Here is a 15,828-nt window from a genome sequence, read left to right on the forward strand (position 1 = left end):
TAAACGGGAGGCAAGAGCACTCCTTGGGTTAGGAAAATACTGAGGTCATCAGCATATGCTTGCACTGCGAAGACCACACTTACACTGTGGCGCGCGCCCGGCTTTTCACACAGTATTAGTAGCCACAGCCGTGCAGCTCATAAAACAATCTAATACATCATTTCTCCTTTCAGGATCTGGAAATGCATATAGATTACAGCGAAAGCAACGAAAAGAACACACACAACACCACAAATGAACGACCATACCATAACTTTATTGTAGATATACTCAGCTACAATTACTTTTAAAAAAAAAAAGGGGAGGGGGGCAGAATTTTTAAAGGTTTTTGTGATCCATAAGGTGCAGAATGCAAACCACTGCAGCACTGATACAGTATGAATGAGAAATAGACATTTAAATACACGTCCCTTAAAAATACGGAAATTGCGCTGCAGTTTGTGACCCATAATTCCACATTTTAAATCCCCGTACTGTTAGTGCTCTACGGTGCTCAACATTCCCTTTAAGAGGAGCTCGCCACACATTCCAGTCCTGCCATGTTGTCTTTGAACACCTTGCTGCTGTTAAGAGTGCATTTGACTTTTAAATCAGGAAATTATATTTTTACATACAAAAAAAAAGTATGACACTTTTTTTATGAAATAAAGCCCTTTTAAATAAAATGTAGGGCTGATTTAATGAGATCTACACAATGTATTTAGTCTAAAAAGGAAATTACAGGTGGGTGGGAAAGGACTTTTCAATGACATGCACTAATACATCTGGATTCATATAATCTAATATGGGGGGCGATGGATGAGGGACAGTGCGGTCCCAACATATTAAAATCATGCCAGTCTAAGGACTTGACGGGTTACATTACAATTCCATATTCAAAGGATTACATTAAGGCAGGACATTAATGTACACATAGGACACATATTTAGCCCCAGATTGTAGAGGTTTGAAACTACTTTTCTACAGTGTATTTTCTCTGATGACATCCTGCAGGCACATTGTATCTCTCTGATCACTTTTAAATACATTGGAAAAATATCAGCGATGCAAACAGCAGCAAGGCCAAAACCACAAGTTATTCCTTTAAACGTTACGGCATCATATATACATGTTTTTTTGTTTGTTTTTTATCGTTCTGACATGAGGTAAAGTATGGCGCCCGAGTGCAATGCTTATTTGTGCTACATGTTTAAAAAGAAAAAGAAAAGAAAAAACACACAAAAATTATTCTCCACCATGAAGGAAAATACAATCTGCAGCATATGATACGATGGAGGACCACTTTAAGAAAACACTCCCACAGATGATACATTTTTTTCTTTTTTTTTACTGTGATATCTATTCTGTGGGACTAGATCTGGCATGATCATCTATTATTGGTTGTGAAAATAAAATTGGTTTTAAAACAAAAAACAAAATCTCCATATCTTTGCAGTGGCACCGTACGTGTGATTTCACATTCTCTGAAAGGTAAAAATCCAACAGTGAGAAGAAAGCTTAAACAACAAGTAAAGGAAAAAAGTGTGCGCCTTTCGGAAGCTCGGGGGGAAAAAAGAACGTAACAAGCTGGGAAAAAAAATAAAAATGAACAAACAAACATACACACGCACACAAATAATAAAGTTGCAATAGTCTGAGGGTTAAGGGTTACAGAATCAGTGTCATATCGCAGGGCCGGCGTGCACTGACCCTGATGCACAAACTCAAGCCATTTGTTGAGGAAATATGGAAACCCATTCACTACCAATGACTTTCAATACTCAACTTTGGGGTTGCGACTGAGCTCATGTAAAGAGGGTCACTCAACTCTTGCAAAAACAGAATCAGATTGCACTCACTTTCAAGAAGGGGAGTACTTCGGTTGAAGCCTCAAATGTTTGTGATATCTTGGCTTTAATCGGATTACAAGACAGTTTGTAACCAACAAATCGAAGTAAAATAGCCTATGAGATACAGAAACAGGAAAACAAAAACTGGAAGGCAATATCAAAGTATGAAGCATGGCACCAAAAGTCCATCACCATATAGAAACCATAATGCAAAAAATTGCTACAGTAGCAAAAGATTATACAGTTCAGATGTTACAGGTTTGAAAGGCACCACTTTAGAGCATACTCCATTAAAAGATGCAAATTCAATGTCAGTGGGCATGTATTCTAGTGCAAATAGTCGTGAGTATATATATTTATCCCCATATAAGGTGCTGATGAGTGTATGTGCCTTAATGCCATTCAGATTTGTAAAAAGGCATATCCACAAATATATCAATCAACGTTTTATGATAAGGCCAAACTATTCGCAAGGGTCTTCTGAGGTAGCAATGCCTGGGATTATGTAACTTCAGGAATAGTTTTGTCCGTAACATAATAACAGAAGTATAGACAGAACGAGGAAGGGAAAAGTTGGGTAGCCTTCAAGAGATTAAAAAGTTCAAATTTGCACTCTTATTTCTTGGAGTAGCAATGATAGACAAGGGTGTCTTGTTTTCTAAATATTAATACATTAACAAAACAAAACAAAAACGCAATTAGAGTTGGTTAGACTGCAAGAGAGGAGAGTGAAAAAGGAGAGACGCATGGCTTATAAGAACTCAGAGTGCAATCTATCGATTTTCTCAAGTGTTAAGTAACCCTTCTGACCGATGTACAATTGTTTTCATGTGAAGGAAAAACCTCAGAGAGGCATCAAGCTTTTTTTTATCTCAGCATTTCCCCTTCACGCATAAAAAACAAAGGAAACAACAAATGGGGAAACAATTTCTACAGCCTGATGAGCAGACAGAACAGAAAAAACAACCCAACAGATTTCAAAAAGGTAAAATTAAAGAGGTAATACAGTTACAGTGCAAAAAGATGAGAAATTCAAGCTTAAACATAGCACCAAAAGAAAAAATGCATGCAATTAACTGAGGTATTCAAGTGAAGAATGCCTATTAATATGAAAACATTTAGTCTAGACAAGAAGCTACAACACATTTACGCAAAAAAAAAAAAAAAAAGGCTGGTTACCACATCTCCAAACGTTTGAATGTTGAGGGATTGATTTAACAGGTGCAACTTCACAATGCTGCATCAGTATCGACTTTGGTAAGCGATGCACGTGAAGTCTAGCGAAATATCGGTTTGTCCAAAAGACGGTATGTAAAGGTGCTTTGTGTCTTACAGAATTATCTGATTCTATTCCTCTCTTTCCCCTTTTTAATATAAAATCTGCAGCATATTTTCCCAGGTGATATGTCCTCCTGTTTAACGTTCGTGTCGTTATATCAAAACTAATCAGTCAAGTCAGTCTACGGAGACATCTAATGTTCATAAAGACTCAACTGAATATCATTAATATCAGTATCAAAAGACATTACTGAAACCCAAGTATCAACGTATATTTTGTAATAAACATTTAATATCATTTATTTCATATAACGTAGTTATGACGTCTATACAACCCATCCGGTTGGCTACACGAACACGCGTCCTCAAGTGCCGTTTACAACTGCTGATTACAGTAATCGGGAATGTCAAATTCCTATCAGTCTTTAGGATGCAAGGGCCTTTCTCTCTCGATACAAGTGATCTAAACAATTTTGCTGGCAAAAAAAACAAAAAAACACCTTCATGACTCTCATCAAAATAAAGCGGACACTAGAGAAGTGCAATTATGATTGAGAATGTATCATCTCAAGATAGAGAAAAACATTTCCAACAACACCAACACTCTTTCTTTCCACGTGCCCTTCCTGCCAAATGGCAGCAAAATAGCACTAGTGCACAGATTGAGGAATTTTGTGTTATGTTGTTGTGTTTCTCTTATTTAGTTGATACCTTGGAGTTTAACTATGTACACTGTAATACTACCTATAAGCTTTAGCTTTTTTTAACCACTAACACAAAGCAGAGCATATATCTTTTTTTAATGTTAATAAAAATAGGGAAAGGGGGACCTGACCTTTTTCATAACACTTGCAATACATAAAAAAAAGCAATCGTGTTCAAACAAAGCTGGGGAGAAAGAAAGATTGTGTTTGCGCACGTAAAGAATAAAATGAAATATGAACCCTATGTGAATTACTCTGAAATCTTGAATCGATTCATTTAAGTTGGACAACCCCAATAAGAACGCAGTCCGCGACAATTCTTCACTCGGTCGTAAAGTGGAGCCGAGAGGGGTTCTGCTGTGTTTTTGACTGGTGTGTTGGGGTGTCTGCGGTCTGAAGCTCAGTTGTTTTGGACCTGAGGTTGATTGGCTTTGAGACTGCGCAGGGCTCGGCGGGCGGCTGCTGACTTGGCTATCCGGTAGCTGCGTCCCACGCCTTTGAACTTGCCTTTGCCCACCACTTCCACTGTCACCCGTACTTTTCCATCGTAGGTTCTCTCCGCAGGGCTGTTGGAGGCAGAAAAGGAAAAACATATATATGGCTATGACCATTGAAAAATGAGACTGACACAAAAGCAGTGGTGGACTTCTTAGAAAAAAGTAAATAACTTTTGTTTCCATCCACCTATTTATATGTGCACTTTCGAATATTGCATTAAAAAAACAACAACAAAAAATGCTGGATAGAAATGCCAAAATGCGCATAAAAAAACATATGCTTTCATTTGAGTTGGATAAACTTTTTATCCGGGAAAAAAACGAGCATAAACTACGATGGAAAAATATTTAAAGAATAAATTCCTTGATACACAATAAAGACATGTGACTTTGCAATGGGACGGCATAAATGGACTAACCAGCGGGCTGATCCCATTGCACAGCATCTGAAATACTTTTTTGGTTGTTTTGAAATGCCTGAACAAGGTCTGTCGTCAAAGTGGTTCGATATAATTACCTCCCAGAACTGTCTTACACGACTGTGTTCCCAAACAGCAGGCATTCGTCTCCGAAAGCAAGATAACTTTATTAGGTTTCGGCTGCGTGCTCTGAGGTGCATGTAATTTATTACATACGAAATTATTATTTACAGTGGCTTCTCTGGCTGCAGCAACTTCCAATTTTCTATGTGATACTCAGCACCAGTTTATGAGGAAGTGACAATTTTATTTATTCGGCTCACTAGACTGAAACGGTGCTTTATTTGCAAATGTTTAATGTGATATTCCAGTTTTGCGCATAAGTAAAATTCGCAACTTTGGATAAAAACATAGCTATACATTAGTGCTGTCAAAGTTAACGAGTTAACGCATGCGATTAATTTCTTCAGTTTAATACTGTTTTCCCTGTCATCTTTTGGCTAGCGTTACATTATATGACCACGCTCTTATTCACGCAAATGCTTTTAAACCTTTCAAGTGCGATAAGACACAAAAGAGAATGCAGTGCAGAGCTTGTGTTGTGCGTCTATGAATCTGCTGTCTGTGTGACACACACGACTTGTGAACACAGAAAGCCGCTTCAGACGGCGCTCGAGTTGGAAAAAAAACAAAATTATGCCAAAATGCCCATTTCATCAAGCGTCCTCATAAGCACAGTCTTAAATGAGTTAAATGGAGTCTTGAATGAGCGTAGAGAAATGGGATGTGTCATGTGCGGCATGTCTTAAAGTGACAGCAGCCTAATAAACCTGCTGCTGTGATGTCAGTCATAATGTTATTTAAAGAACAAATGAAAAAGAGACAATCACTCACCGCTCTTGACTGAAAAATGTTGTCATTTTGATAAGGATGAATCTATTTTTAATTTGTGCAGTGAAGACTGATGTCTGATGAATTTATTCATTTTCTGTATATATCCTACCTGTTAAACCTACCTGGAAATCTTAAAGCACTGTTTAAACGGTTACATGGTTCAAAATCAACGAACACAATAACCTTTTTTTGCATTTTGACAGGGCAAGTAAAAATCTGAAATGCTCTGACTGGGCAAATTGACAAAAAAATTAGCCCTGCTATATTAAAAAAGCACAGCTAAATGTGACATTTATTATAATGGGTTCATGTAAAGATTGTTTTAAGTTCACTTAAATTAAAAGTCGTTATATTTTTTCCAAAATCCTAATAAATATTTAGATTGATAGCTTTAAATTATACTGTAATGTTGAATTAATTAATCTAATTAATTAAAATTAAGGGGAAAAAACAACAGTATTAGTATCGGTGATAAAAAGATTCCATTAAACAAATAATTAAAATATAGGCTACTGTCTTTATGTGGTTTCTACATTCATTTGGAGATTCAATGTGAAATTTTTTACAATAGAAAAATATATTAAAAGCTATAATTAATTACATAAAAATGTGCAAATAATTTTTTTTAAAGATTGAAAGGCACTACTATAAATACATTATACTTTGTGATATACTGGTAGAAAAAAAAAGTACCATGCAGAGTTTAATTTTTGACATTTTAGTATCTTACCTAGGCTACAAAATAATCATTATTATTTCCACAAGCTTAATATGGTCTTTAGTATTGATATTAAAGCACTATCATGCCGTACTCACATTACAGAGTCCAATCTCTTATAAGCAGGTTGTAGGGACTTAGAAATTGTCAGGATTCAAAATTTTGAAAATGACTCATATTTGCTCTGAACCACACACTGATACAGTAACTTTTACAGTGTATCAAGTTTTGCACATTCAAATGATCGCTATTATGTGTGTATTGTGCAGATGATTATGTTAAGAGGTTGCTTGTGTATAAGGGAAAGACATTCCCACCTGAACTTAGCAGTCTCCGGTTCCATCTCCAGGAGTTCACGCACTGGGGATCGAGGGACATTAGCGGAGAATTTTTCTAGAAAATGAGGCGAAAACAAAAGCAGAGCATTTCAATCTGACATTTCATCATGCATAAAAATGGCACGATGTTTGAAAATGACTGAACTTATGGTCTTCGCCACATGAGCCGGCAAACAATCAGACGAAACAGAAATGCAGAACTGATTTACTCATCCGTATGTCTTTGGCCCTTACCTATGAGCGGCCTCATCATTGGATAATACACTTGCCAAACTGTCTCAAGTGACATCCCGCTATCCATGTAAATTGCACCAGCTAGCGATTCAAAGATGTCTCCCATTGCTTTGGGGACCTCAATGTCTTCCTCCTTCTCCTCATCTTCCTCCGATCTGCGAAGCTATGAGAGAGTAAAAACAATTCCGGTTTCTTATCTTTTTCTTTCCCATACACAGAAAATAAGTGTTTCCTCTCAGGACAGAAAACTGTGCTTATCCATGTCAAATTCACCTCCCCAACTAATAACACACAATAAACAGCAGAAAATGATTTTCGGAAAAAAAGAAGAAAAAAAAACTGTGGTCATAACTTAATATGTGAACTGACAGCTATGCTGTACTGTAATGGTATTTCCTCTCAAAATGAACTGCGATCAATTACTTTTAGTATTACACTTAAAATACCTAAATGTCCAATATTGGGGACAACATTACCCAGCTATGCAATTAAGGGGAACATTACTTATTTTATTCAATTTGTCTTTCCTCTTTCAGTATCCAGTGTTGTCCCTTAGGCATAAAATGCTTTCCAGTCAAACAAGACTAGATTCAGTGCCAAGATAACCATTTCAAAATAAATTAAATCCAACTGCATTTTTACAATCCAAAAACGAAAACAAATACAAACACAGACCAGATTCCCGATGACTGCCAGTGATAGGATGTCACGGTACTAAATCTTGATGAAATATTATACATCTACGCTGACAATGGCATGTAAATGAAATGATCATTTCCAAGGCCTAATAACTTTAACAGATAACAGTAGGATGATGGCTCACCTCCGAATCCATTCCTTGCATTTCATTCTTCTCCAGTTGAAATTGCACAAAATCATCGATCACGTGGAACAGTTCGGGTGAGACTGCTTTGAAGTACTTGTGGTAATCGTATTTGACAGCCAGGGAAGCAAATATGGTGTTGTTGACAAGTGCAGAGCGCAGGTCGGTCAGCACGCCTGGAGAGTGCTGCCGGGTATCTTCATAAAGGTGCTTTGTTATGAGGTAGTCTAAAATTGCATCACCAAGAAACTCCAACCGCTGATAGCAATCTGTCCGAAGGTCAGAGTGGTAGAAAGAAGGTTAAAATGAGACCATTAATATAACAGTGTCACACCACAGGAAATACTAAGTCATTGTGAGAAAACACAAGTGAAAATATAGTATATTTTTCTGTAGAGTTGTTCTCGCATGGCGCACACAGCAAACAGATGGTGTGATGACCCTATGCCAATTTACAAAGAAATTATTGTTTTATAATAAAATGATTCTTAATAATAAATCTGAAAAAAAAGCTATTGGCTTAAATTAAGTTTAAGTTTAAGTTTTGTTGTAAAAAGAATTTCCCTTTTTTTAAGCAAAAACTGAAAATGGTAAAGTTATACAAATAAGAATACTTCAAGGGTTAGTTCACCCAAAAATGAAAATGATGTCATTAATGACTCACCCTCATGTCGTTCGAAGCCCGTAAGACCTCCGTTCATCTTCGGAACACAGTTTAAGATATTTTAGATTCAGTCCGAGAGCTTTTTGTCCCTCCATTGAAAATCGATGTACGGTATACTGTCCTTGTCCAGAAAGGCAATAAAGACATCATCAAAGTAGTCCATGTGACCTCAGGGGGTTAGTTAGAATTTTTTGAAGCATGGACAATACATTTCTGTTGTTCCAAAAATAACAAAAACAACGACTTTATTCAGCATTGTATTCTCTTCCGGTTCTGTTGTCAATTCGCGTTCATGAGTCCGCTGACGTAAGACAAGCTGACCTGTTATCTGGTGCGTCCGAGCTTCGTTTACAGTCTGAGGGAGACGCACGCTGTAAACAAAACAATCTTTGCAAACATGTCTAAGGATGTCGACACAGGGGAAGACTTGCATTTTTTTTTAACCAGACATATTTATTTGAACCCGAATACACGGACGCACCAGATAACACGTCAGCAGCGTCTTACTTCAGCAGCGTCACTGGCCTCGTGAACGCGGATTGACAACAGAACCGGAAGAGAATACAATGCTGAATTAAGTCATCGTTTTTGTTATTTTTGGAACAAAATGTATTTTCGATGCTTCAAAAAATTCTAACTAACCCCCTGAGGTCACATGGACTACTTTGATGATGTCTTTATTGCCTTTCTGGACAAGGACAGTATACCGTACATAGATTTTTAATGGAGGGACAAAAAGCTCTCGGACTGAATCTAAAATATCTTAAACTGTGTTCCGAAGATGAACGGAGGTCTTACGGGCTTGGAACGACATGAGACTGAGTCATTAATGACATAATTTTCATTTTTGGGTGAACTAACCCTTTAATCTCACACTTGGGGTTGTGTGACCAGTAAAATGTTTGATCTTTTTTCTAATTTCGGTACCTGATATGAATGATAGGTATATACGGCAGTATATTTAATTTATTTATTTATTATATAAATAAATACAATATATTTATTTTATATAAGTCACCCAAATCAACTGAGGAACCAAACAGTTACACTAAATGAATGGGTGACTACAGTAACTAATTTAATAATATATGTTTTTATTATTATACAATTTAATATAATAGTAATAACTATTATCATTATATTAATTTATAATAAACTACATTACAAAACAAACTTTTGTTTGAAGTACCACAGATTACAACAAAAATGGGTAGCAATAATAACAACAACAATAATAATAATACCAGTTTGTTAGTGGTAATTTAAACAATTTAAACTACATTAAATTGTATAATACATTTATTTATAAAAATATTCAAAATGATCATTGTTATTATTACAACTTTAATTTACATAATATAATTGATTTAAAATTATGGTTGTATAAATAAAAAGGTAGGATAAAAATATATCCTATCCTATTTAGTAAGATCCTAAAAGAAACTGATGAAATCAGACCTAAATAACGTCCACGGACCTGTTATTGTGTTGTAATGATACGAGGCGTGCGTGAAGGCCTGTAGAAGATATGCCTTGTTTTGAAACGTGTAGTTTATCTTCTTCTCAAAGTTCTCGAAGCCTGAAATGAGGTGGTTGAGGGTCCGCTCGGCATCCGGGTGGTCGAACATGCAGCGCGGAGGGATCTTCAGCCAGCCGTACTGCAGCTCGGCCGAGCCCCCTGAACTCTGCTTCTCCGGCGGGAGCACCTTCAAGCCGAGGGAGCACAGAAACAGCTGGGCTGCCCTCTCCCCACAGCTGGTGAGGTAGCACCCCAGCAGGGCCTCCACACAGTCGGCTATGCTCTTATCAGCGATGCATTGCTCGGTGTGGAGGTCGTAGGAGATGGACTGTTTCCCAATATCCGTGCCACAGTTTTCTTCTGAAGGGTTCCAGAAGCCCACCACAAAGTCATCCTCCTCGCCAGCTTTGCTGGGGTCCAGGTAGCACATGGCATCCCAGGAACTGTAGTCGAACTCGTCAGCGCCACTGTCTGGGGAAAAGTGGGAGTTGTGAGGTTTTTTGGGCGCTTTCCATTCGTGGCCAGGCTCAGTCGGCTGGAGGGAGATCTTCTTCCCGAAGGCGCCGGAGCCAATCAGCATGTTATCAATGAATCTGATGTGCTCGTAGTAGTATTCCAGATCATCTTCCACATTGACCTCTTCTTTAGACTGCTCGACCTCCACATCCTCTGCTTCATCGTCATCATCCTCCTCCTCATCACTGGCTTTTCCGTTGGCCAAATCTTTATTCTGAGAAACAAAAACAGATTTCCCAATGTCTTACAGCTCAACAAACCAAACAACATCATGAAAGGAACGCTGAGTCCAAGAGCCCTGTGAAGCCAAGGCTCAGTATCTACAACAGATTTGCAAAGATTACAATTTAAAAGTGTTTTAGTTCAACCACAGTATTATGTTCGCTCAGGAGAGCTCTAACAGAGCAGAGGCTCACAGTCCAAGTCAATGACTCATCCAATCGAATATGATTCAAAAGCCGAAGCATTTTTTTTATCATTAATATGCCAAAAATTTGACCATATGAGCAAACGTCTATTGCATATGCATTAAAATGTTAATATCCTTGACACCTAATACTGTAAAAATACATGGAAGTGACACTTAAAATTACAGCACCCGAGGCAAATTTAGTACACTCGTACCAAACATATACACCTCTAACCACACAGAGCCACCCAAAACATACAGACAGTCTCCGTCGAAACCATGGAGAGGGCTGGTAGAAACCAGAAGCAGAGTTCTTTCCATTTTTCTTACTTGGTTCTGTTCACATGTCCTAATAAATCGCATATGCTCAACACACAGATGGAAAACTGTGGCTTACATTTAATAAAAGATGTTATATATCTTAAGTAATTGTAGCACCTCTTTCTGACCTGATATACTCTTTTGAATTGTGTCTTGGCTTAAGAGCAGCAGATTTATTGAATTTTATGATATACCCGAATAAGCTTATAGTGAGGGTTGCAATATGGTAAGGTTGAATATCCAAATTACAGATCAAGAGTTTTTTTTTTTTTTTATAATGTTAAAAACATTAGGGCGGGCGGTCTGTAAGATTTTGTAATGCTTTTGAAACAAGTCTGTTATTCTCACCAAAGCTGCATTTATAAGATTAAAAATACAATAAAACAGTAATATTATTATTACAATATAATTATTTCAAATTTAAAATGTATTTTTTCAGGTGATGGCAAAGCTGAATTTTCAGCATCATTCAGTGTCACATGATCCTTCAGAAATCATTCTAATATGCTGATTTGCTCTTCAAGAATAGAAAGTTCTGTAACATTATTTATGTCTCTACTGTAATTTTTGATCAATTTAATGCATCGATGCTAAATAAAAGTTTTATTTTCTAATAATAATAATAATAATAATCTTACTGACCCCAAACTCTCTTTCTAAAATTTTAAAATGTTCTGCACAAAATATATAGCATACATTTAAAAAAAAATATATGGTCATCACATTTGTACATTGTTTGAATGAGAGCACTGGGACTGACAGACTGTGTAATTAAAATATAGAAAGTAAAATTAACCCTTTATCTAATAAATAGATTAAATCAACTTTACTTGACCATGTTATCGTATTTTGTCATTGCATTATTATAAATAATTTATTTGCATATTGCACTAGCCCTCCATATTATGCTTTTTACCTTACAAACAATTCCAATTTGTATAAGGGTAATTTAATAATTCATTTCAGTAGGTTGGCATTATAACATGTAATCTATAATGAGTTAAGCTACTACCTTTTAACTTATTCATCCATTTCTTGTATTTAGAAGTTTGGAAGTAATTAACCCAGAGACAACAACTGAACTGTGGAAAATTTGTTAGCATAAGCTTAAAATCAAAGCAAAGATGTGTCAAGCTCAACTAAAAATGTCTAATATTTCTAATATAAAATAAATAAATAAACAAATTCTGCCCTCTATTCTGAAACCCCTCTTCAGGTAGAAAGGATGAACCTGCCCCCCTGTGGCAGAGACAGGAAACAGCTGCAGCTCAACGCTGCCAAGATGTTCCTCAGCTCAAGGCACAGAGCCATGTGAACAGACTTGTAATTGTGCATGAAGATGCATGTTGATATTGGGTTAAGCTTGACTTGAGCTATCGGGTAAACAAATGGAGATGCTGTCTGACTCATACCTCATCTGAGTCCCACTTGTCCATGCTGCTTTTGTCCTGATTCACAACGTAGCCCGGAGGAAGCCAGTTTACCGGGGGATCAAAGATGGATACCACCATTCTACTAGGAAGGCCCTTTTTCTTCCCCAAGCGATAAAGGTTACAGTTGCTGACCTGGAGATAACAAAGGCAAAACATTTGTTTTCCATATAACAAATGAAGTAAAAATGAACCAATATTTAAATAGAGGTGTAGCAACTGCCAAAAAACTTTATAAATGTTAGGAATAAATTAAATTAGCATCCTCTGACATCAGTAATTGCAAAGCGATGTGTGATGAAATCCAGTAAAAATTCTGTATGCAAATATTATAAACTAATCTTTTAAACTTTAAAGGTAGGTTAGGCAATTTCGGAGTGGCTACAAGCTAGCTTTGAAAGAAATAGATCCCACCATCCCTTTTGAGCACTCTCCAAAGCCACACCTACAAAAAAATAAAAAATAAAAAAATAAAATAAAATAAAAAAACAGTCGGACCGAATGCAATGATTGGACAAACTTTTTTTTGGTCCAGAGACTTCCACAGATGGTATATGTAATTTTTTTATTTTTAGACCACTTCTATCATTGATTGCTATCAGGATGTGAAGAGAATTTTAACCAAAATAACAAAAAGTGTTCAAGAAAAAAATAGCATACCCTACCTTTAATTGGCAAATATTATATTAGTTCAAGTAATTAATTAGTAACAAGTAGTAGCATGTAATTAGTAAATTATTTACCAAATTAGTAAAAGTGTAAAGGGAAATTAACGTAAATATAAATAATAACAACAAATACTACTAATATGTATTAATATATTTATCTACAATTTAATACTTATGAATTGTGTGTAATATTATGTAAGTATATTTAAATTAAATTTCAAAATAATAATTATATTTAAAATAAAGTATTTAAAATATGTTTAATAATATTTATTAATAAATACTTAAGAATAGTTCATAATACTAAACAAAATAGAAGTATAATAAAATTAGGGGTGTAACGGTTCTCTGTAAAAAAATTAACCGTACCCTTCTCTACCCACGGTTGGATCTGACGACGATGCTTACATATCTATAATATGGTTTGCTGAAAATAGCACATAAAAAAGACAGACAGAGTTAGGCTAATGTATGTTTCTGTCGATGGATGCCTATTCTGGCTTCCTCTAAAGCGAGTGCCATTTGCTCTAATATGACCAGTCATTTACACCATCATAACCGGGGTGTTGATAGCAAGCGAGCGCAGGTGAGAGCAGCACACGCTGCTATCTGTGTTTAAACTAAACTCATTTAAGCCTTGCCAATTTAAACATTCAAGCGCAAGAAGACGTGAAGGAGAACTCGAGTTTGTGCTGTGAGAAGATTTGTATGCACTCATCCGAAGTACGTACACGCTAATATTGAGTTCTCGCGCCATTTTCTTCTGGAAGAAATCACTGAATCTGCTGAAGAACCATCTTCGGTACCACCAGCATGTTTAACAGAGCACCCTAGCTTTGATCCACACATGGAAATATCTATATATCTATCAGTTTCGAGTCAACTAGTAGCCTAGTAGTATCATTTCTTCGGATACTGCCCTCTGTAACCGGTAGGCTTGGCTTGAGAGTGGCCTCGTAGGGGAGCGAAGCAAGTGCATTCTAGGAGTTGTTGTCTTTAATCCACTTGAGCCAAAAATACATTTTCTGGCTTTACTCAGTCTAGAAGGCACCAACTTCTAAAATGATTTCACATTTCTACTACATAAATGACCCAATTTAAATACATAATTCATCTTTCCAGCGGTGAAATATCCCTTTAAGTGAACATAAACAGTCGAGAAAGAACGAATGTGTGTATCAGCAGGGCTCGACATTAACGCTTGTCCGCTTGTCCGGGACAAGTGGATTTTTTGAAGGGACAAGTAAAAGAGAATTTTACTTGCCCGACCGGACAAGTAGCCTGATTAGAACATCAATAACAAAAATAAACAAATAACTAGGGAATCAATAAACCGAGAGAATAATTCTGATTTTATTACATTTATTGTAAGTTGCGATCGATTGTTGATAAAGCTGTTGACGCTCGCGCAGCCTCTCGGGGAGAAAGCTACACAAATGAGCTCAGCTGCACACACACACAGTTAACATATAAAAAATCTAAATGTGGAGTTTTTATATTTTTAACATATGTTAAGCAACCTCAATTATTTTTCCTGAATACCATCACGATTGCAAATGTGACATTGATTACCTACAACAGTTCAATAAACAGTTAAAATTAAGTCACTTACATTTTAGATGCAATATTGCCTGTTTTTGTTCTGTTTCACCAGCGAAAATAGTTCCAAACAAAAAATCACAGCAGAACCACGGCACATCTCACAGGAACACTCAACCTGTTTTCATGAATGATTCAGCATTTTGAACAAATCGGTTGAGTCAAAGATGCAATGACCCATTCATTAACATCTGTCTCATTCTTGAATTAATCAGCCGTTTGAACGAATCGTTTGATTGAATGAATCAATGACTCACTCATTAAGACGGTCGCCTGCCACCACCTACTGGCGGTTTAGTGTTATGTTTAAAACTATCATTCTATCCAAAGTTTCTTATTTGTATATTATTCTAAATAGTTGAATTTATTGATCAAATGTAGGAATTTAAAATGAAATATGAAGCATACATTTAATAAGATTGGGGCAGGAGATGCCCTTTAAAGGTGCAGATATTACAATATGCCGATTTAAATATAAAAGCTGATAGAACACTGATGAGAATATTGCTTCAGAATAAATTAACACACACACATACACAAAAAAATAATAATAATCTGGTCAAGCAACTTTTTTACTCGGACAAGTGAATGACAGATTTACTTATCCGAAGGACAAGCACATGAAAAGGCTTAATGTCAAGCCCTGTATCAGTATCAGTGTACTGGATCCGTACATTTCGTCTTAAAAGTGATAGAAGCCTAACATTCCTGCAGTCTGTGGTTTTAATGTCAATCAAACAACAAAAAGACAAGGCAATCACTCACTGCTCTTGATTGAGTAACTATTGTAACTTTAATCATGATTAATATCTATTTAATTTATACACTGAAGATTATATGCAATGTTGTTTTACATTTAATTACTTCAATTGTAGTTTTTTTTCAGGTACAGAAATTTAAGATACCTGAAAAGCACCGTTTATTTTATTTGTATCTTTGCTCTATTGTATTTATTTGTGTTGCAGTTT

The 15,828-nt window shown here is 36.3% G+C and overlaps 2 protein-coding genes across 3 annotated transcripts in view; one reads left to right on the plus strand and one right to left on the minus strand.

Annotated features, from left to right (window-relative positions):
* Positions 1 to 15,828, plus strand: part of kif11 (kinesin family member 11) — a 376,164-nt gene that overhangs the window by 324,604 nt on the left and 35,732 nt on the right. The window lies entirely within an intron of this gene.
* dicer1 (dicer 1, ribonuclease type III) overlaps positions 236 to 15,828 on the minus strand; it is a 41,716-nt gene continuing 26,123 nt past the window's right edge. For both annotated transcript variants that reach the window (XM_077239258.1, XM_077239259.1), the window contains 6 exons: positions 12,576 to 12,728; positions 9,876 to 10,647; positions 7,735 to 8,003; positions 6,912 to 7,074; positions 6,657 to 6,732; positions 236 to 4,377 (listed from right to left, as the gene is read on the minus strand). In XM_077239258.1, coding sequence (XP_077095373.1) covers positions 4,212 to 4,377; positions 6,657 to 6,732; positions 6,912 to 7,074; positions 7,735 to 8,003; positions 9,876 to 10,647; positions 12,576 to 12,728 — 1,599 coding nt within the window. In that variant the 3' untranslated portion in view covers positions 236 to 4,211. The remainder of the gene's footprint in view (positions 4,378 to 6,656; positions 6,733 to 6,911; positions 7,075 to 7,734; positions 8,004 to 9,875; positions 10,648 to 12,575; positions 12,729 to 15,828) is intronic.

This window comes from Siphateles boraxobius, unplaced genomic scaffold (assembly GCF_051911475.1).
Source record: "Siphateles boraxobius isolate OS27281-9 unplaced genomic scaffold, OSU_SipBor_1 22, whole genome shotgun sequence".
In the NCBI taxonomy this organism is placed as follows: domain Eukaryota; kingdom Metazoa; phylum Chordata; class Actinopteri; order Cypriniformes; family Leuciscidae; genus Siphateles; species Siphateles boraxobius.